The following is a 22,537-nucleotide window of genomic DNA, read 5'->3' on the forward strand; positions in this document are numbered from 1 at the left end:
AGAACAAAGACGAAATCTCTCTACATACAAAAATGTATCATAGGGCCCGGCGCGGTGGCGCAAGTGGTTAAGGTCCTCGCCTAGCAGGCCCGGGATCCCATATGGGCGCCGGTTCTAATCCCGGCAGCCCCGCTTCCCTTCCAGCTCCCTGCCTGTGGCCCGGGAAAGCAGCAGAGGACGACCCAAAGCTTTGGGAACCTGCACCCGCGTGGGAGACCCGGAAGAGGCTCCTGGCTTCGGATTGGCATAGTATCGGCCCGTTGCGCTCACTTGGGGAGTGAATCATCGGACGGAAGATCTTCCACTCTGTCTCTCCTCTCTGTATATCCGCCTTTCCAATGAAAAAATAATAAAAATAAATCTTTAAAAAAAATGTATCATAACAAAAACAAGAATTTTTAAAAATCCTGTGTCACAACACTGACCCCAAGTGAATGTGCTTTTATTTTCCAGTTGCAGTGTCATGGAGGGCAGATTGTGCTCTTAGCACCTGACCTTTTGAAGCCTTTCAGCGTTTTGCAACCTCCAACACTGCTGACTCTTTTCCGAATGCTTTCTTTAGCTACTGGGGACCTCTCAGCCTTTGTGTACACAAAAGGAGGAGATAATGTTCTCACTCACCCAGTGACTGAAAATAGCTGAAGATCAAATGCCCCAATTCCGTTGCCCTTCAGTTAGAGCATCTTCAGGGTGTTTGGTTGACATTGACTTACAGACCTTCCCAGTATGACTGAAACTAATTATGCACGGAGGTGTAACGCATTGTGCAATGGCTCTCTTCACTATTTTCTTGACAGGTCCTGGATGAATTCACACCTGAATTAGTTTGTGTGCAGTCTGCATCTCAGGGTCTCAGGAACCAAGCTAAAATAAACCTTTAAATTTCAAAATCACTACTTTAATTTTTCTTTAATTTCAGTACAGTCCAATGGAAATACAAACTAAAGACATACTTTAAAATCTCCTATGGGCAGGCCCAGCACTATAGCCTAGCAGCTAAAGTCTTTACCTTGCACACTCCCATATGGGCACACTCCCATATGGGTACTGGTTCTAATCCCAGTGGCCTGCTTCCCATCCAGCTCCCTGCCTGTGGCTTGGGAAAGCAGTCGAGGACAGCCTAAAGCCTTGGGACCCTGTACCCGCATGGGAGACCTGGAAGAGGCTCCTGGCTCCTGGCTTTGGATAGGCTCAAATCCAGCCAATGAGGCCACTTGAGGAGTGACCCATCAGACGGAAGATCTTCCTCTCTGTCTCTGTTCCTCTCTGTATATATCTGCCTTTCCTATCAAAATAAATAATTCTTTAAAAAAATTTACTGTGGACTACATTAAACATAGAAAGGAAGCAGGAGAAATTAATTTTAGTGATGCAGTTTTGCTGAATATATCAAAATCATTATAATTTAGCATGTGATAAAATTATTAGTGAGACATGTTTTTGACTATAACTCCTCAACATCCATTGTAATTTCACTGACTGCGCAGTATACCCACAGCACATTCGAATCTGAATTAACCATATTGCAATTCCTGAGGCACTGTATATGGCTAGTTCCACAATTATTAATTTCATATTTTTGTGCCCTGTCTGTCCAATTGTCTTGAATATGCAGGAGCCTAATACATCATACTTTCTACTCTTAGTAAAATCTTACTTTCCTTTTCCTTTTCTTCTAAACATAGTAAATTCTTTATAAATAGTTTAACTGGTGTACATACTGCTTTGTTTAGGCTGTGTGCATATGTTTATGTTCTTCCAAGAATGACTCCCTGGCAAAAATTACTTTGAGATGTGTTGTTGCTTTTATGCTTGTTTGTAAAAATGAAGACAAGATGTTTAGCATCTCTGTGCTTGTGTGTTTTTCAGGCAGAGGGTACCAGGCTTCAGCGAGAACTCCGAGGCTATTTAGCAGCCATTAAAGGTAATGTGTATGAGTTGTTTACTGCATGTCACCCAGCACTGGTTGTTCTTGGTATTTGCAAGTGACAGGATGGGTTGTTCATTACAAAACCACATGGCTTTCTGGCAGGATAAATACTTGAACACAGGTGCCCCATTTCACTCACCCCCGCATTCTTGTTGAAATGAGATCCAGAATATATGAGGACAAAATATATCTGCCCTTATGATGAAAACTAAGAATAGATGTTACCCACATGTCAGCGATTTCTAGGAAGTTTATAGTGAGCTTGACACCTTATTTAAGAAAAGCTGCATCGTGATTGCATCCCCAGGGAGAGCAGATGCCAGGTTTGGAGTGTTCACAGACTCCCACTGGAAGGGACAGGAGTAGTGGAAGAGGCCTGCAGATGGATATCAAGAAACTAGGAGCTGGGATGCCTGTGACTTGTATGAACCTGCGTTTGTAGCTGCATATGCAATGCATAGAACAGAAAGACTGTGGCCTTGGTTTTTGGTGTGTATCGTGGAAGGTAAAGGAATGAGGCTAGAGTGAGAGAGCTCTAGGATAGGAGGGGTGAGGGAGCAGAGAAGACTGCTTTGCCTTTGCCTTCTTGTTATTCTTCATTAATCTCCCTGCCAAAATTCAGAGCCAGATGTACTCACAGATCTCATGTATGGTCAATCAGATTTTGAGATTTGTAGGGGGAGAGAATGACTCCTCTGACAAGAGATTTCTTGGGGAAACTGGCCAAAGGCTTGAGAAAGAAATGAGAGGCTCCACTTCAAACTATGTACCTAGGACCCAATGCAGTGGCTTGCAAGCAACAGGATTCCTTGCAAGCAATAGGATTCATTATGGACACTGGTTCGTATCCCAGTTGCTCCATTTCCCATTCTGCTCCCTGCTTGTAGCTTGGAAATACAATAGAGTATAGCTCAAAGCGTTGAGACCCTACAGCTATGTGGGAGACCTAGAAGAAGCTCCTGATTCTTGGGTTTGGTTGGCTCAGCTCCAGCCTTTACAGCTGCTTTAGGAGTGAACCAGAAGATGGAAAATTTTTCTCTGTCTATCCTTCTCTGTAAATCTAATCTGCCTTTCCAGTAAATAAATAAATCTTTAAAAACCTGTTCCTCTGTTCTAATTCTAGTGAAGTTTTTAAATATGCTTGCCTCAAAACTGTCAAGTACTTGGGGAAAAAACTATAGACTTAATCTCTTTGGTGGGCAGGGTCTTTAACTCAAAAGGCAGAGAACAAATTGAGATGATTTGTCCTCATAAATTTATCATTTGACATGTTTAACGACACTGAACCAGAATATAAAGAGCTCAATAAACAATTAGTATCAATTGGTTAAGGAAAAAAATGTCGAAACATTTGACAAAGAGCAGCCAAAGCACCACAGATGAGTCAAAAATGTGAAAAGTGCTTATCTTCATAAATAATGAAATTTAATAAATAATTCAATAAAAATATATGGCATTATTTTCCTACAAATGCTCGGTGACATTAAAATGACTGAAGCTCCAAAATATGTCACATTAACAAAGCTGTGGGGAGTAGATTCTTTGCAGGTGTTGTTGGAAGGACAGTTCTGGAGAGCAGCTTGGTCACTTGACTTTTGACCAGGTTACTTTCAAGCCTCTCTGTTGACACCGTATCCAGAATGTCTGTTTGTTGGGCGAGAATTTCGTGAAATTTTTTTGTCTCATGAAGAGTTTGTAACATTTCTAGGAAGACATTTTTGGTTTTGGGAACACTCTTAAAGACAAGGGAAGCCTCTGTAAGTTGGTAATCATTTGTGTTTACCAAGTGCTGCCATGGCTGGTTTTGTCTTCATGAAGCATAGTTTCTATGGTAGGCAGCAGCATGTCAGCATTTCAGCAGCATTATGGCAGTATGAGGTCTGATCCTGGAGCATCATGGGATAGTAACGCAGTAAGTGTTGAGTCTCTGAGCTTCCTGGAGTTCCTCATCTACAAAGCGCTCCAGTTGTTGTAGAAATCCTCTGACCTTTTCTTAAACTGCCATTCTATGAGATGGAGTTACAGAAGATCCATTCTATTCCTTTTTTCTCATTGGTCTCTGGGTGGCCTTCTAGCTCCACGGACTTTCTGATTTCTGCTTCTTGTTGATGCATCACCTTTGCGGGTTGGAACTTCAGCTCTCGTTGATTTAGCAGCCACCAGCTCTTCAGCATCATTGTTTGCCTGATGTTGTTTCAAGACACAGTGATGCTGAAATGCACAGGGCACAGTGCGTGCTCAGGAGCTGGCAGACAACCTGGGGGTGACAGCTGAAGAAGTAAAAAGGGCAGATAGACACTGTAATAGGCAAATTGATGTGTGTTGAGTGCTGCTGTCACATAGGACAGGTCTCTACCCTCCAGGGTTTCATTCAGAAATGGTCCTTCTAGGGAACTTACCATTAATAGCCATAGGAAGAAGGCAGAGTTGGTCACCAGACCAGCAGTTTGAGTTAATGTTGGAAGGAAAGTCCAAGTAGGAGAAGCAACCAGAGGACAAGGAAACAAAGTTCTGTAGGGAACAAATAGCTTAGTGAGGTGCAAGGAGGAAGCCAAGGGGAGTAAGACATGGAAATGTGGGCAATGTTTGCATATAGAAGTGTTTTATGTATCATAGTGTTGTGCCGGGTTTTGAAATCCCTAGATAATCATCAAGTCAATCCATGAAAACATTTTAAGATGCAAACCCATTTCAGAACCAGAAGCAGTTACTTCCTCCTGGCTGACTTGGGAACATCCCCCTTCTTAAGAATCACAATGGCAGGGACAAAGTCAAAGTCCCAAACTCTTCAAGGGCCAGGCTCCAAGCATGCCCCTCCCTTTTCCATAGCCCGGGGCATCTTCTCATCTTCTATTTTATTGAAGTCAAGGGTATGGAAGAGCTTCAGCTTGGCTGTTGTCTTAGGAGGCTGCCTAAGAATCTACTGAACCTAGTTAGCAGGTTAGTCATCAATAAGATGAAAACAACATAAAAGATATTATGACACTGTTTTCTGACAAGGAATCAAACTTCAGTTCCTTTAAAGGTTAAATACTTAGAAAATGCACACAATATAAACAATTTTACCACGCATCCTTTAAGAATTCGTTGTCTTCCTGTAAGGCAAAGTCTCAGAAATAATACTTTGTAAATAAGAACACAGATAACTTATAAGCTGAATCAGTTTCGTGATTAAAAAGATATTTTGACCAATAGACATAAATAAACATCAATATCCATTCTCTGTAACCATGTAAATATTAAACATATGGAGCAACCAACTTGGCAGTTTCATAACATTGTGCGATTATAATCCAGAGTATTTCAAATAACAGTTAAATTATCCAAATGTTGTCTCTATTTTTGAGAGTTCCATGGATCCTATGGAATTCCCAAAGTCGGGAGACTTGGTTCAGAATTTTGAACAATTTAGAGATTCAAGTAAGTTGGTTAAATGTACATTTAACTGAGCATGCTAGCAAGTAGGTTGAATTTGATGGCAAAGGCAAGAAAATCTCTCAGGCCAGATGGAGTTAAATCAAGTCAAACCTCTCCCCAGCAGGGGGGTGGTGAAGAGTTTGTTCTCAGCCAGGTCCTCCTAAATATGCATATCAATGCCCAGAAGATAAACTGAGGCTGACTGGCAACACCAGGAAGCAGAGGGAGCTTTCACAGACTTCAAGCCTAAGATGAGAGCAGGGCTACAGAACAAAGACAAGTAACACACATCCAATTCAGGACAAAGACATCACAGCCCCTCGGACCTGGAACCTAGGTGGAAAGGGCACCGACTCTTCCCCCTCGAGTTTGGAACAACCAACTTACAGTCCCCTGGAATCCGGAACCCAGCTAGAAGGTCACCTTCACCATCAGACTCGGAACCCAGGCAGAAACCCCACCGAATCTGACACCCAATTAGGTTACCCCCAAGCTCATCGGACTCGGAACCCAGGCAAGCAGGTTCGTCCAGCTCAGAACCAGGGAGAGCACACAGTCCCTCAGGTCAGGCACCTGGACCCAGGGACGTTGGCCTTGGGGACCCCAGTCGTCACCAAGAGATCCCAGCCGACAGAGCCGAATTACGTGTCCACCCAGACTCTGTAATGTCAGCTGCCGACTCCCAAACTCTCCGGAGACTTTTGGCCATCCTGCTTGCTCAGAAAATTAATCTAGAGAAACTTTCTCTCGCTGTATTCAAATTAGAATTTAGGCGCACCACTCATTAGTTCAATTTAATCTAGGTAAGAGGCCCTCTTACAAAGTTCTCACAGTCCAAGATTTTGCAGCCAATTTAACTATCCTAGCAAGCATTTAACTTATACCCAGCAGACACAAAAACACACAACAGTTTCAAGACAAGAAAGACACACGGTTAACAACGTAGGCCTACTAAAAGAAAAATCATTGAGAGGGAACACAACTAGTCCTCCTTAGCAAAAACGGTGCCTTGCCTGGAGAGGCCTCTCAGCCCACTCACCAGGCAAGCACTTAACCCATTCAGGGCTTCCTGTCCCTATACTAGGCACAAAAACAAAATTCAGCTGAAAAGGGTAGCCGATCAGATAAAATTGGCTGGTAAAGAGAAGTTAGGCAACACTCACCACACATGCCATACTCTTGATGACCTGGGGATCCCGGACAAGCCCCCAGATGTTGTGCTGGATTTTGAAATCCCCAGATAATCATCAAGTCTAAAGTCAGTGCTAAGGCATAAAGGTGGTTTATTCAGGTACCTCCTTCCTGAGGAGTGGTCTGCCTACACCCGCCAGGTGTCACGTAGACTATCAGGCCTGGAGTTCACACAGCCCCTAGCCAAGCAATTAAGGCAGAATCACAAAAGGCAGAAAATGCCTAGGTTCTTCAATAATATGTCAGGGCTTTATTATACTCCTGGGGAGGGAAGCCATTACGTTAGTAAAGCTTTGTATGGTATACCAGTTGATCAGATTTGCATCTTAGAAAAATAGTAATTGCAATTCTGTGTAATTTAAACTATAAGATATAAAACTAAGGAAATCAGGAATATCTTCCACTACTGCTAGTAGTAGTGAATATGTATTAAAGACTGATATGGTAGGCACTGAGTTAAGCTTTTTTTATTTGCTATAATTTATATAATTTTCCCCAACAACGTGATAGCAGATAGTATTGGAGGAGTTTACTCTGGAAAATTGAAGTTTAGGATGATTAGGAATTTGCTTGGAAACCACACAGATGGTATGTAATGGAACTAAGACTGCAACAAAAGCTGATTGATTGCAAATAATAGTGTTAATTGTTATGCTGTGTTGCCTCCAAAAATGTTTTTGATAATGATGTTTGACATTTGGATGGCTAATATGTGCCAGTTACTTTAATGAACCATTTATGGAGATTAAATCTTATCTAATCAAAACGATAGATGATGATTGCCTAACCCAGTCCTGTGGCAGTAGGCAGGGAAACAAGGTGGCATTTGAGAATCAGGCCGAGTTGATGTTTCTTGATGGTAAGCTTTGTTTTGGAGGATGGTTGGAGGATGATTTCTGGTTTTCTGGCAGGGCCAATGGTGATACTCATGAGGGCTAGGAAGTGCAGTAGGGACAAGTATGGACAGGACCATTGGAGACTGGTCTCAGACATGAAGTATGTGCTTCATTTTGTTTTTAAATGATGTTCCTACTTTATTTGTTTTATAGGATTGTACAGCAGACTTGTTTTATTCTCATAATTTATGATTATTTATTATTTTCAGCACTCATGCTAATAAAATGCTTTTATGGAGTTCAATGCCACATATCAAAACATGTATCCAGTGTGCGTGCTCTGTTCAAATTGGGTAATTGGCATTTCTACTCCTTTTCTTCATCTTTGAGAACTACCACTTCCTCTCTTCTTGTTTTGCCCCAATGGATTCTTTTTAAACTGCAATCACCCACTCACTCACTGTTCTAAGGAATACTAGTGCTTATTTCTGTCCGTGTGTGGTACCTGTTGCAATCAAGGTTAAAGAAATGAAAAGGCCAGTTTGACAGTCTTCTTATCTCTTCTCCCCTCCACAGTTATCAGTGGTTGTCACTATATTACACAAATGAAGCTTGGGATTTAGTAGGATATTCAAGTGGAGGTGTAGTAAGGTGGGAGTAGTAGTCATTAGCCTGTGGCTGGCAGGGGAGGCCACACGCAGCACTGGGGGGTACACAAGATCTGTCTCTAAAGGCAGCTCAGCTCAGTAGTGTAATGAATATTCATCAGGTGCTTCCAGGTGTGGTGTAAGGGGTGGGGCTGGCTTCTCTTGAACCACCTGTCTGTTTTCTTAGTTTGATCCTTATGCTTGCTCTGTTCCCTAGACTAGGAGGAAGAATTTTCTGCTTTCAACTGAGGCAGCTGCTGTCTTCCTACACGTTTCTGAACTGTGATGCAAATCAACTAGATACTTGCAATAATTTGGACATTCTTTTCATGGTTTGCTGCTGTTGGTGCTTATTGTTATAATATATTGAAACAGATGCTATTTTTAACTAAAGTGTACACTTTCAGGCTGTGCAGATGCAGAGTATTGTCGCAGTAGTGCAGGCTACGCAGTATGTCTTAGTGGGTGAAAATACAGACTCACATATTGGGAATGGAAATAGAAGATATCACATTCAAGGCCTTGGAGAAGGTCCAAAACTTTAAAAAGTAATTCTTAATACATGTGTTGCAGGACAATTACCTTGCAATTTTGTAAATCACTGGAGTTTTAGGAGAATATTGAGTATTGGATCTTATTATGACAGAAGTGATTTAGAAATGTACTGTTGCCAAATTGCTTTCAAGAAATTTGATTTTTAGATTTTGGGGTTTATTTTCCCAGAACTTTGGCCAACAAAGCATATTTTTGGTCCGTTTTCTGCTGTTATAGCAAGAGAGCTAGACTGGGTACCTGATAATGAGCAGAAATTGTTTGTCATGTGGGTCTGGAGGCTGGAAATTCAAGGCTTGAGGGACCACATCTGGTGAGAGGCATCTTTCTGTTTTGTAGAAGATATCATGCAAATGAGAGAGCCAGAGAGAAGAAATGAGCTCACCCTCTACAGGGATTCCACTCACATGATAACAGACCCATTCCTGAGAGGCTGGCATTCATCCATTCCTCAGGACATAGTCCTCATGGCCTAAAAAGTCCCACCTCACAGAACTTGCCTTGGAGAGGAAGTTTCTACCACATGAACTTTGGGGGAAATATTCAAATTGTTGCAGTTCTCAAGTGTAAGAATCTATGCTAATCTTTATGCTCCTTTAGAGCGTAGCTTGTGGTTTGTTCACCTGTGTATCCTTCCAAGTGCTTCCTATGGATATGTTAGAAGCATTTTCTGTGTCAAATGGCTTCTTTCCAAATGATCCATACAGTAATGAGTAGTTATTTTTGACTGCTGAGACACATCTGTAGTGCGTAATTGTGTTATAGGCCTCAATGATCAGGCTTTACATAATTTTATTTTTAGCTTATGTTTGTAGTTTCGTTTATCACCATGAAGATCATTTGCCCTACAATGCTATAGCTCTATTTTCCCTCTTAAGACGTTAAAATTCTACTTACAAAGTTACAGTTTTAAGAAATGTTTGGAATTAGAAGTGTTTTTAGATTTCTGGGTGTTTATTTCAGAACACTTGTATCAGTATAACATATTTTGCAGAAAGGACAAAAGTGTAAGTATGTAGGGATTGATGATTTTATGTAGATTTTAAAAGATTGTTTATTTATTTGAAAGACAGAATGAGGGACATTGACTGGTTCATTCCCCCAATGGCTACAATGGACTGGACTGGGCCAGGCGAAATCTAGGAGCTTCTTTCAGTCTTGCCTCTGAATTCAGAGGACTAAGCAATTGGGTCATGTTCTGTTGCTTTCCATGGTGCTTTAACAGGGAGCTGGATCAAAAATAGAGCAGTAATGACTTGAATGATGCCCATATGGGATGCCAGCATTGTAGGCAGTGGCTTACCCATGATATACAATACTGGTCATTACATAGTATTTTGTTAATGCACCTACATGAACTTGTCAGGAAAAATCAGATATAGAATTTTCCACTTGTGACACAATGTTGGTGCTTTGAAAGTTTGAGATTTTAGGGCATTTTGAATTTTAAGTTCAGGGATGCTTAATTTATAGGTATTATTTCCCTTCAAACTCAAGAGAGAGATGTAGAGAAAACTTCAAAAGCATTCTGGCGTCTAAGTTAGAGAAGATCAGTTAGACCTGAATTTTGATTTGAATTTGGGGAGTGCTTTTCTTGGTACAGATTTCCCTGACTTGGGGTAGGTATAATGCTGCTGCCACACCTGCAGTGAGTCAATCAAATGAGAACATGTTCTTGCTAACTTGATCCATTCATTTTGAGGGAGAGATGAAGATTTTTGTGCCACTTTTGGCTGTGTCTGCACCTTTGTACTATGTTTTATTAGAGTTCTCAGAGACTTCAGCCATTATTGATTTCCTTGCCTGAGGGTCTATTACCCGAGTTGCTTCAGCCTAAGGAGGCTGTGCAACATACTCCCAAGGGCGCTTGTGAACATGCTCAGAATGTCCCCACCCATCCATCCAGGAGAAGCTTGGGGACTTTGGCATTTCATGTGGCTAACGAAACATTCAGAACTCTGGTGTGCAGGTAGACAGGAAATGGTCTCTGCTGAGACACTAAAATGTGTTAGGAAATGCAGAAGGCATGTTCACTTGTATAAAATTATTTCATTTGTCTTCTTTTACTTTTTCCTTTTCTCTCATATTTGAACCCATAGTCTGTCCAAGGAGCATGTGGCTGAGTGTTCAGCTTACACAAATGGTTTTCATCTTGGATTTACTGGTATGAGGTTGATGCAGTGTGTTTTAAAATTCTTCTAAGGGCGCTCTGATGTTCTCTCCTGCCCTCAGACCAGCCTCTTCTCATACCTCTTAGGGACCAAACTAGGGTAAGCCCATTTCCCAGCTGATGAGAAGCGTTTAGTGCCTCCTCTAAGTTACTAGCCAGGATAGTGATCTGTTTCCATGGCAACCTAGCTGTCACTTTACCAGCTGTCTTATTCATGGGTAGATGTAAGCAAGACCTGAAAAGGCTTGTTGGTGCCTTAGATCAGCATGAACCACTCAGAACTGTTAGATCTTTCCTACTACTACTAGCAGCATTTTAAAAATGTAACAAAAGGGTAAATCTAACAAAACCTCAATCCCCTAGAGTTAAAATCTTATACCTTTCTGAGAGCTTTAACTTAAAACTTCATTCATAGCCTTTAATGCTGGGAAAAATAAAACTTTTTTGTTTAGTTTATTTTTGTATTTATTTTGTGTTTACTTACTGGAAAGGCAGATATACAGAGAGAAGGAGAACCAGAGAGAAAGATCCTCCATCCACTGGTTCCCCCTGCCCCCCCCCCAACTGGCCACAATGGCCAGAGCTGAACCAGGAGCATCCTTTGGGCCTCCCGCACAGGTGCAGAGCCCCAAGGATTTGGGCCAACCTGTAACGCTTTCCCAGGCTACAAGCAGATTGCTGGCTGGGAAGTGAAGCAGCCAGGACACCAACTAGTGCGTATATGGGATCCTGGCACATTCAAGGCAAGAATTTTAGCCACTGTGCCATCATGCCAGGCCCCAAATCAATCAGTCTTCCTTCCTTCCTTTGTTTGTTTGTTTGTTGTTTCTTTCTTTCTCTCTTCTCTTCTCTTCTCTTCTCTTCTCTTCTCTTCTCTTCTCTTCTCTTCTCTTCTCTTCTCCTCTCCTCTCCTCTCCTCTCCTCTCCTCTCCTCTCCTCTCCTCTCTTCTCCTCTCCTCTCTTCTCCCTTCCCTTCCCTTCCCTTCCCTTCCCTTCCCTTCCCTTCCCTTCCCTTCCCTTCCCTTCCCTTCTCTTCTTTTTTCTTAGTTAAAAACTTATGAAATCACAGGACTCTTAACCAGTCTAACTACTTAATCATTTTTACTGTTTTAAGCCATGTCACTATCTTAGTGTTTTTTTTTTTTAATGGTACAATTCCATAGGGTCTGAGTTTTCCCTATGCCCTCCCCCAAATCCCTCCCCCCATATTATTACAACAGTAGAGTCCTTCTTAGGCAGTTGTATGCCCATTATTCTGTTGTTTAAGTGTGTCTTGACATTGCTGGTACTAACAATGCCAGACAGTCCTACACCCTATTGTCAAGATATATCCAACAGTTTTATTGGAAGTCAGTCTTTGATTTGGAAGTAGAGGTGCATACTACATTGTATCTTCACATCTGGATAGGACATTCTCTATTATACTGTCACTATATATTCCCTTAAATAAGAAGCCATGAAATAAAGTCAACAGGAATGAGGTTAAAACAAAATATTTGCAGCACCATGGAGTTAAGACACATGCTGCTGAATAACCAACATGGCAGTGAAGAAATGAAAAAAAAAAACACAGAAGCCTCTTGGGTAAAGTGGTGCTACTGTGTGATCTGTGAGTCAATGAAGAATTTGGTAAGAGAAAAGAAACTATTTGGAAGAAATGAAAATAAAAACAAAAATATCAAAACCCATGGGTTGCAGCAAAAACAGTATGGAAAGAGTTACTGATTTTACATTTTGCTTGAAGGCTGCCTTATTTCAGAGAGAACATATGGTATTTGTCCTTTTGGGATTGACTTATTTCACTAAGCATAATGATCTCTAGTTGGGGCCATTTAGTTGCAAGTGGTATAATTTCATTCTTTTTAATGGCTGAGTAGTGTTCTGTGGAGTAGATGTACCATAGTTTCTTTAACCACTACTCTGGATGGACAGCTGGGTTCTTTCCATATCTTTGGCTATTATAGAGTGTGCTGCTGTAAATATAGGATTACAGGTGATTTTCTCATATGCAGTCTTCAATTCCTTTAGATATATTGCTAGGAGCATGGTAGCTGGGTCATGTGGCAGGTGTATTTGGAGTTCTCTAAGCGCTCTCTATATCTATTATCAGCATTTAAATAGTGAAAAATATACAATATGTAAGTCTTGGAGACCCTGAAGGGAAGATGTGATTATGATTACAAATATAAGCAGCAGTTCTGCCTCTGCAGTTTTATTACATATTTAACTACTATTCAGGATTTTTCTCTCACAAAAAAAATTAGGGGCACAGATGCTAATGTGCCTGGGAATGGGCCAAATGCTGGGTTTCCTGCCACCCACGTAGGAGACCCAGTGGAGTTACTTGCTCCTGGCTTCCACCTGGCAAAATACCAGCTATTGCAGACATTGGGAGGTGAATCATCAATTAGAGGATGTCTCTCATTCTGTCATACCACCTTTCAAATATACAAGCAAATTTTAAAAAATAAATAAGTAAACAATGTAAAAGTTAAACATATTTTGGAATATGATGTGATATATATATATGTATATATATTACATAATACTTCAGTCAACTCCACATCTGTGTCTGTGTAACAAAAGCTGTTTCTCTTCAATACCAGGCATGCAAGAGGCCTCCATGAAGCTCACCGAGTCACTGCATGAGGTCTATGAGCCAGACTGGTATGGACGGGAAGACGTGAAGATGGTTGGCGAGGTAAGGTCCAGGATGGTCTCACACCAGAGGCCCGGTGGCTTCTGCAGCGCTCTCACCAAATCGTGCTTCTTCTGCCTTTCCCCCACCTTGCCAGTTAAATGCTTTAATCTGGAGCAAGCCTGCACACCCAGGAGGCATCATGCACTTTTGTTTTTTGGATCAACCCAAATTCATAGCACAAGGTGAAGATAACCATGGAAAAATGTAAAGCTATGGGCACATGATCATTTTTTCTTTGAAATATCAATGGCATTTAATTGGCAGGAATTAACAGTTCATCCCTAGCAGAACTGAATTACAGTGTGAGTCTGTGCACTAACTGCAATAAGATGCCCTTCATCCCCCTCTGCACCATCCCTCCCTGGATTCAGCGGTACAACTCAGCACAGCCATTCCCCTTCACCAGCTGCTACTCTACTCATTGAAGAGAAGGCCTCAGAGCACATCTAGCCTGCTCAAAGGAGCATATTTCAGGACAGATTTGGCCCTGCACATGTCATTATGTCTGAAATCCAACCTTTAGCTAAGGGCTTCTGGCTGATGGGAGGTGAGTGGATGTTGCTGTGGTATATAAATAAAATACGTCAGAGACAAGAGTAGCACTGTGTAACATTGGGCTGGTTCTTTAAATATGTTTGGCTTTAGTTTGCTCATCTATGAAGTTCAAATAGTAATTGTACATAGACATTGTATGACATAGATATTTAAGAACATTGTGTTTTGTGTCACCTGGTCAGAGCTCGGTATATGTTATGATTACCAATAGGAGAAAGCCATCAGCTTTGGATTCCCTGTTACAGCCTTGTTCCAATGAAGAGCCATTGTTTGTTGTGTCATCTTTCTTTGGAGAATGACTGTACTTCCTACAGGTACCCAAGGCCTAGGAAGTGGCAGCCTGTGCTCACAGAAAATGATGAAATGAGCTGAAGGACTGCCGCTTTGGGAAAGATGAGTAAACAGGAATTCTGGGTAGCTCCCTGACAGTTCTGACACCATGACCTTGATCATCATGACCTCATTAGGAAGGAGAGCTTTATTTGTGAGAAAGACCCTTAGTGAGTGTATTACATCTTTGGAACACTTTTATGATTTAGGTTTGGCAAAAGTGGCTTCCATGTTATCATTTTCAAGTGCGAATTTCAAATTTTTAAGTAATTGCATCTTAAATTTCATAGGTATAAAGACAGCATGTTTGAACATCATGGAGTTAAATACTTTTTAACCTTCTGATATTGGTTCTTTTTTGAAAAAAAAAAAACAAGATAGAAACTGATCTCTCACATCAAAGAATTTGGATATTGGCATCCGAATATGGCACAGTGGACATAATTTTGCCGTTCTCAGCTTACCCTCTCAGGTCAGTGGTTCTCTGAGCTCTGGCCACCAGCTCCCATTTATGCATTTCCTTCAACTACAAGGCAGAAGTTGACTTGGAAGGAGGGCTGACTTCGACTTTTCATGACACTTCTTGAAAGTACATACCATTGGCCAGACTTAGATACACGGCTACACCTATATACAGTGGACTCTGAGAAGTAGAGTCTGTATCATAGGTGACTACCCAGCTGAAGTTAAAAGTTCAGTTACAAAGAACAAAGGGGAGAACAGTTTTAACCACATCTGTCAGGAGAGCCAAAATGTAAAGAAGCATAAAGATGACACACTTGAGCACCTGTGGAATACTTGTAACCTTGTGAGTACTCTACCTCATCAACACATTTATTAGGGAAGTGGAGCCTGAAGGGTGGTTCCCAAAATCATAGAACTGAGATGTGGATCATACTCTGGAATAACAGCTCATGGACTTTTAGGGACTTTGAAGTCAAGGAGACAGATGTGGGTTGAAACCTAGGTTTGCCATCTATCACTTGTGTGGCCTTGATTATGTTATATGTAGCATCTTTGAACTTCAGTCTCTTTTTCTGTGTAGTGGTAATAGTGAAATCTTTCCTCATAAAACTATTGTAAGAACCAAGGAATTACAGAGGTTCGTGCCCACACACACATCAGCCCATTGCCTTGAAAGAGATATAATAGATGTAGTAATTTTCATTGTGTGCTTATTGTAGTCTATACTCTGTAAATGGTAAGGCTCTTTCCTATACAACTGTACATTTTCTGCTTTTTAAAGAAGGTTTCAGTAATGATTTCTGTTTAGGTTGTCTAGAATGGCTTCTATTTTCACAGATTGCTTCAGAAGCAAGTTGTCTCAATGGATTTCTGCCTTTTTTTGTTTTAAAGATTTATTTATTTTTATTGCAAAGTCAGATATACAGAGAGGAGAAGAGACAGAGAGGAAGATCTTCCATCTGATAATTCACTCCCCAAGTGAGCGCAATGGCCAGTGCTGTGCCAATCTGGAGCCAGGAGCCAGGAACCTCCTCCAAGTCCCCCACACGGATGCAGGGTCCTAAAGCATTGAGCCGTCCTCGATTGCTTTCCCAGGCCACAAGCAGGGAGCTGGATGGGAAGTGGAGCTGCCGGGCATAGAACCGACGCCCATATGGGATCCCGGCGTATTCAAGGCGAGGACTTTAGCTGCTAAGCCACGCCGCCAGACCCACCAAAGCCTTTTACTCACCAAAGCCCATCTGTAAGAATAGAGCATCCTTTGGAAACATCTACATTCTTTAGTAACTCCGTATTAGAAATGCATTTTTTAGTGAGCTGAGCTTTTACATGTCTTACATTGTTACTTAGAACTGGTGGCCCAATTATGTTGGAATGTTACTATATTATATAAGCCACATGTGTTCTAGAATCTGATATCTTATAAAATATTACTTATCTAATTTTGTAGATCAGATTTTTTTTGCAAGTTTTCTGAAAAGTATCTAGTTTAACTAGTCCTGCAGCTATCTCTTTATTTCTGTTTTTCTTTTAGAAATGTGATGTACTGTGGGAAGACTTCCATCAAAAACTCGTGGATGGATCCTTGCTGACACTGGATACCTACCTGGGCCAATTCCCAGACATAAAGGTATTTTCCTGTATCTATAAATGGAGAATTAAATGGTCTTATACAGTTGTTGTAACATGGGGAAGATAAGAATTCAAAGTCCTCAGCCTGACATCAAAGATAAATGGTTGCCTTTCATCTATTTAAGCATGAAATTCTTAATCTGTTCTATCAGCTTGAAATGAAATGTAGTTACAAAAATTATTTTTCCCCTTTAGTGAACTACTTTTTTATTTCTCTATAGAAATATTTTTAGGCCTGTAGATAAGAAATCACACATCAGAAGAAGTAAAAATTTCCTGTCTTCTTTTTATTCAGTGTTATTTCATAGCATTTGACCAGGACGTCCATTAAAATAAACAGTGATCACAGAAGCTTCGTTTCAAACACAGGAGCAGACTCAGATCATTTCCCATTTTGCATGCGCTCATTGTGCACCTGAAGATTTCTTCTCTCCTTGAAAGTTTTAGATTCAAACTAAAATGTGGACATAGATACATTTCAGCTACATATGCCTTTAGACTTAAACACTTGTCTTATTTGACACTTGGATCCATACATTGCAAAGCTAAATATGTAAATGAAGGATTGAATCATACTGATTTGGAGTTGGCTCTGGAGGTCAGGGAGGTTTTTAAGCCATCTGTGGAGTTCTGTTAGCAAATTGTTAGCATTACATGTCTGCCCTCTCTACACCCTACCACTCATGAAGACAGTTGTGTTCCCTGCTTAAGTTCGGGGCCCAGCTATCTTTTCTATAGAGTGAGGAGGATGTGAATCAGCATTAGCTGACATCTCAAGTGTCTTGTTGGGTGTCTTCTGCAGCTTTATTCCTCTGGTATCTGGCCTTTGTGGTTGTGATCGAACACCAACAAGCCGTCTGCAGGAGTGTGTTCTGGCTTTTGTAATGAGATGTGGGTGAAGTTTCCTAGTGAAGACAACACTCGTAATGATAATTTGGATATATATATTCCATACAGAATGCCCAAAACTAGTTTGTAAAACATACAAAGTGGGTTTGGAGGTACTAGACAAGATCCTAGATGGATCAGACTAAATATATTGGCTGTGTTAGCAAGAAACCACAGGGCACAGATCCAAAGCATTGATTTTTCAATGATGTTGTTTCAATAAACAGCAAAGTGTTTTATTGAGTAATTGGATAAATACAACCTAATGAAAGATATAAATCAGTTATTTTCAAATCTCTGAGAAATTTGACACTTTTTTCTTTGAATTCCATAAGACTACCTACACCAATCTCCAGGGAGTATGTTTGGGATGTATTTAATCTTGCCTTGGGATTTGTGACATCTGTTGAATAATCTCAAAATAAGTATCACATTTGACAGCATTGTTTCTTGCATGATAAATTTATTAAAAATCATCTGTTTCATTTTGTTTTTATTGTATTTTAATAAAAACACTTAACAAGAGACCTACCCATTTAGTGGAGTCTGAAGTTTTATCTGTAGGTGCAATGCTACACAGCACCTCTCTAGCACTTAATCTTACATGACTGGATGTTGTCTGTTTGTCAAAAGCTCCTCATTTGCAATGCCACACAAATCCACCATTCTGTGTTCTTTGATCTGTGTGTTTGATTATGTTTTCTTATCTTCTTTGGAAGAATGTCAGTTAGTACCTTTGATAGCATGTTTTGGGTTATTTTGTTTATTCTTTTCCTTTCTTTCTCCCTCCCTCCCTCCTTCCCTCCCTTCCTTTCTTCTTTTCTTCCTTCTTTCCTTCCTTCCTTCCTTTTTGACTTCTAAGAGTTCCTTCAGTATTTTGGAAACTGATCCCCCGCTCCCCAATTTGTGATCCACAAGCCTTTTCCTCTTTCAGATGGTTGTGTTTTACCCTCTTGATGTTTTCCTTTGCCATGTTCACTTTGATGTAGTCTCACCTACCTGTTTTTGCATTTGTTGCCATGCATTTGGTGTCAAGAATAGCTGAGATTGTTTGTTCTAAACTTTTTTTTTTGCTTATAAAATGAATGATTACTCCTATGTTTTCTTCTAGGTGATCTGCAGTGTCAAATCAGTCTTGAACTCATTTTAGTGAATTTTTGTGCATGATGTAAGGGTCTAGATGTAGTCTTTGGCATGTTTATATCTGGATTACTTAGCACCATTTATTGAAGAGACTGACTTCCTTTCCCCAGTGTGTATTCTTGTCTCTTTTGTCCAACATCATTTGATTGATTCCCATCCCCCCGGCCCTGCTGGGCTCTTTATTCTGCTCCATTATTGTATATATGAGGTGCTGTGGTTTGGATATTAGTTTAAATGCTGAATATTCCTAAAAGGCTTTGTGCTAGAGGCTTGGTTCCAATGCTGCCAGGAGATGATCAGACTTTTAGAAGGGCCTCATGGGTGGTCAGTCCTTAGATCATTAAAGGTACACCAAACTGTCTTACTCAAAGAGGCCAGGCAAAGACGACTGCTCTTTGAAAATGCATTTATTCAATTGAAAGGCAGAGTAGCATAAAGAAAGGGAGAAACATTTATCTTCCAGCTGCTGGTTCATTCCTCCAATGGCCACAGTGGCCAAGGCTGGGCCAAGCTGAACCCAAGAACTTGGAATTTCATATGGATCTGCCTCATTAGCAGGCACCGGATCAGGAGTGGTGTAGCCAAGCCGTAAGCCTGTGCTCATACAGGATGCTGATGCTATAGAAGGTGACTTAACTTGCTTGTTATGCCGCAGCACAAGCCCTGAGTTTGCTAGTGCTTTGCTGAAGTTTTTCTGTTTTATGTTCATTCTTGTGAGGAAGCTCCCTTTAGCTTTTTTTTTTTTTTTTTTTTTTTTTTTTTTAAGAAAACTAAGTTCAGTGATAACAGTCTTCTTTCTGTTTTGGGAAATCTTTGCCTCTGCCTTATCTTTGAAGGGCAGTTTAACTGAGTGTATTATTGGTTGGAAGTTTTAAAGTTTTTATTCTGTATTTTTAGTTACATTATGTATAACTTCCTGGCTCTTTATATTTCTTAATTGTTTTGTTTTTGTTTTTTTCTTGCTTCTGTGACCAAATAATTTTTCATGAGTTGTTTTTGAGTTTACTGAGGTTTTCTTCTGTTTGAAAGGTTTTTTAAAACAGCTCTAGCTACCATTAAGTGTTTTTAAAACTGTCTCTTTGTTGAAAAATCTCACCTTGTACATATTGGTTTTCCTGACATCAGTGAGTGCTTTTATGGTAGTTACTTGGACTTGCTGTCCGGGAAATCATTTATTTCCATTTCATTAGGGAAAATTTCAGCAGATTCATATCTTTTTCCTTTGTTTGGAAAACTCATTTCCCTGTTTTTCCATTTTATTTAACTTTGGCTGTTGTCAACCACATATTTGGCAAGAGTCATGTTTTTCAGCATTCATACACATTCCCATACTGGATATCTTTACCAGTAGTCCTTCTTGAGAATTTTGGAACATTCTTAAACTTTGTAATATTTCTTCTTATTATTATTATTATTTTGAAAGTCTGATTTACAGAGAGGAGAGAAAGAGAAAAAGGTCTTCCATCTGCTAGTCTATTCCCCAAGTGGTGGCAACAACCAGAGCTGAACCGATCCAAAACCAGAAGCTTCTTCTTCTGGGTCTCCCACATGGGTGCAGGATCCCAAGGCATTGGCCTTCCTCTACTGCTTTCGCGAATCACAATCAGGGAGCTTGAAGGAAACTGAAGCAGCTGGAATACAAACTGACACCCGTATATGATCCCAGCACATGCAAGGCAAAGACTATCCATGAGGCCACTGCGCCAGGCTCAACTTTTGCAGTATTCTAACTGCTTTCTTTGTTCCTTGAAATTCCTATGCTTGTAGAAAATTTGGCCATGTTAGGGATGGTGTTGTGGCAAAGCAGGAAAGTAATCATGCTCAATGCCAAAATTTTGCATGGGCATCATCTTTTATCCCTGCTGCAATATTTCCCATCCAGCTCCCTGCCAATAGCCTGAGAAAAGCAGTGCAAGATGGCCCAAATGCCTGAGCCCATGCCATCCATATGGGAAGATCAGATGAAACTCCTGATTTCAGCCTGGCCCAGCCCTGTTTATTGCAGCCATCTAGGAATATACCAGCAAAAGAAAAAAAAATCTGTCTTTCTGTGTCTTTTCCCTCTCTGTGTGTAATTCCACCTTTCAAATAAATAAATAAATCTTAAGAAAAAAGAAAATATGGACATGTCAGAGCTGTAAGACAAACAAAAGTGAGCCCATTCTTGACAGACAGCCTCTTCAAAAATTGGGTCCTTGGATATATGCTCACCACTAGGGGAGAACCTGAGAGCTTTCACCTGTCTGTTCTCAGCTGTGTAGACTTTTCCAGTTGGATGGTAAATTCAACTGTTAGCTTTTATCTCTTTGGGTTCCAGGAAGCTAGATTATGCTGGGTTTCATCGGTGTTCCAAGACATGTACAATTTTAGTATTTTGATCAGACTCTGATGAAAGGTGGTGATGTTGGTCATATAATCCCCTTCTGTATGTCCAACATACAGGAAAAGCTGGGAGTTTGGGTTTATTGCCATTCACTCTTTTCATCCACTTTCCAGGAAAGTGCCTACAGAACTCTGCAAAACTCTGGAAAGTGTTCAGTCCTTTGCTGTATCCCCTATGGACCCCAGGAGACTATTATCTGTTAGCTCTCATAACCTCTCTGATACAAGAGAGAAGGAAACCAGACTCTCCAAGAAGGAGCTGGGAAAGTTGGTGTGCCTGGTGTGTTGTTCAAATATTTGGCTCCTCAGGAAGAAGCTACAAATTGCTTTTGCTTGTTCATTTCCTCCTCATTCTGCACTAAACCAAAGGGAAGGGCAGACACAAGTGGCTGCACACATGTCAAATCACTGTTTATTTCCTGTTAGACCCCAGGAGGCTAGTAGAGGATTAGGGAGGTGAGGCAGAAGTTACTACCTTCTTTCGTGCATACGTGCCATAAAAATTGGAATATTATATGTGTACGCCAGCCCCTCTTCAATGAGACAGTAGGATCTAGAAATTCTCTCTTGGTTTTATTGGGTTTGGAGTTATTGTTAGAGGGTGTTTCTGCTTTGCCTATATATTTTGATGTGACTGGGCTGACACTCACCTTGGGAGTTGAAACTGTTTCACAAATTTAAGGTTTTCTCAAAAAAGAAATTGATCTATGTGATGCTGTTAAACTGGTATGTTCATGGCGGGAAAGCAGTCATCTTTTTGCTTCATCTTTCTGACTTCACTTTTACGGCATAGCAATTCAGTCTCCAGAAACAGTAATAATAAATTAGGAATGGATAGGGGGAAGCTATGTTTTAATACTTGAAAGTTCCGAACCAACTTGAATGGCTTTATTCCTGTGACAAATACTCATTATATAATATGATGAAGCAAAGGAAGGCTACAGCTGACTGAAGAAGCAGACATTTGAAGAGTTGCTGAATTTTAGAAATGAAAACAGGTATCAAGAAATGTGAAATATTAGTTGTCATGAAACTGCTTAGACGCATTTATTTAGTAATTGGCCATAATCTCTAAGAGGCATGTGGTTTCAAAAGACAAACACACAGAGAAATACCTGAGAGGAAACAGAGCAGGATTAACATAACATTGTGATGAATAATGTGGCTGATCTTTTTCATTTGTTTCATATTATAAAGAACATACTAGGAAGTTTCCTTAAGGCATGATTGGGATCACATAAAATAATTATCCTCTATTTATTGGACCATCTAATGATTTGTGAATATCATCTAAGATGCCCTTAAAATCAATGAAATACATGTCAGGTTTATGTGCATTATGGACAACAGTTTAATCTACTGCTCCTTCTGCCCCCTCTCTCACTCTGGCTCTGGCTATCTCTCTCTTTTTCTTCCCTCCACCTGCTTATCTGTCCACATTTAGGAAATTGGAGCAAATAAAAAGACTATCAACCAAGATACAGAATTGTGAAATCATGTAACACAACAAACAGCTGATAAAAATGACAGTGTTTAACTTGGAAATGAGATCACTTGGGATTACAGAGTAGACGTGTAGCTCTATTTATAGAAAGACTGTTCGAGAAAAATGAAGTTGTTCAATATTCACTGATTTTAGTGAATGAGAGGAGTAGGTATAGACTCTATCACTTCAAAAAGTTAATTCTAAGTGATTGT

The 22,537-nt window shown here is 40.4% G+C and overlaps 1 protein-coding gene across 4 annotated transcripts in view; it reads left to right on the plus strand.

Moving 5' to 3' along the window:
- AMPH (amphiphysin) overlaps positions 1 to 22,537 on the plus strand; it is a 141,022-nt gene that overhangs the window by 72,860 nt on the left and 45,625 nt on the right. For all 4 annotated transcript variants that reach the window (XM_040964789.1, XM_040964790.1, XM_040964792.1 and 1 more), the window contains exons 3-5: positions 1,870 to 1,924; positions 13,350 to 13,444; positions 16,329 to 16,424. In XM_040964789.1, coding sequence (XP_040820723.1) covers positions 1,870 to 1,924; positions 13,350 to 13,444; positions 16,329 to 16,424 — 246 coding nt within the window. The remainder of the gene's footprint in view (positions 1 to 1,869; positions 1,925 to 13,349; positions 13,445 to 16,328; positions 16,425 to 22,537) is intronic.

This window comes from Ochotona curzoniae, unplaced genomic scaffold (assembly GCF_017591425.1).
Source record: "Ochotona curzoniae isolate NIBS_2020 unplaced genomic scaffold, NIBS_Ocur_1.0 scaffold_3835, whole genome shotgun sequence".
Classification (NCBI taxonomy): Eukaryota; Metazoa; Chordata; class Mammalia; order Lagomorpha; family Ochotonidae; genus Ochotona; species Ochotona curzoniae.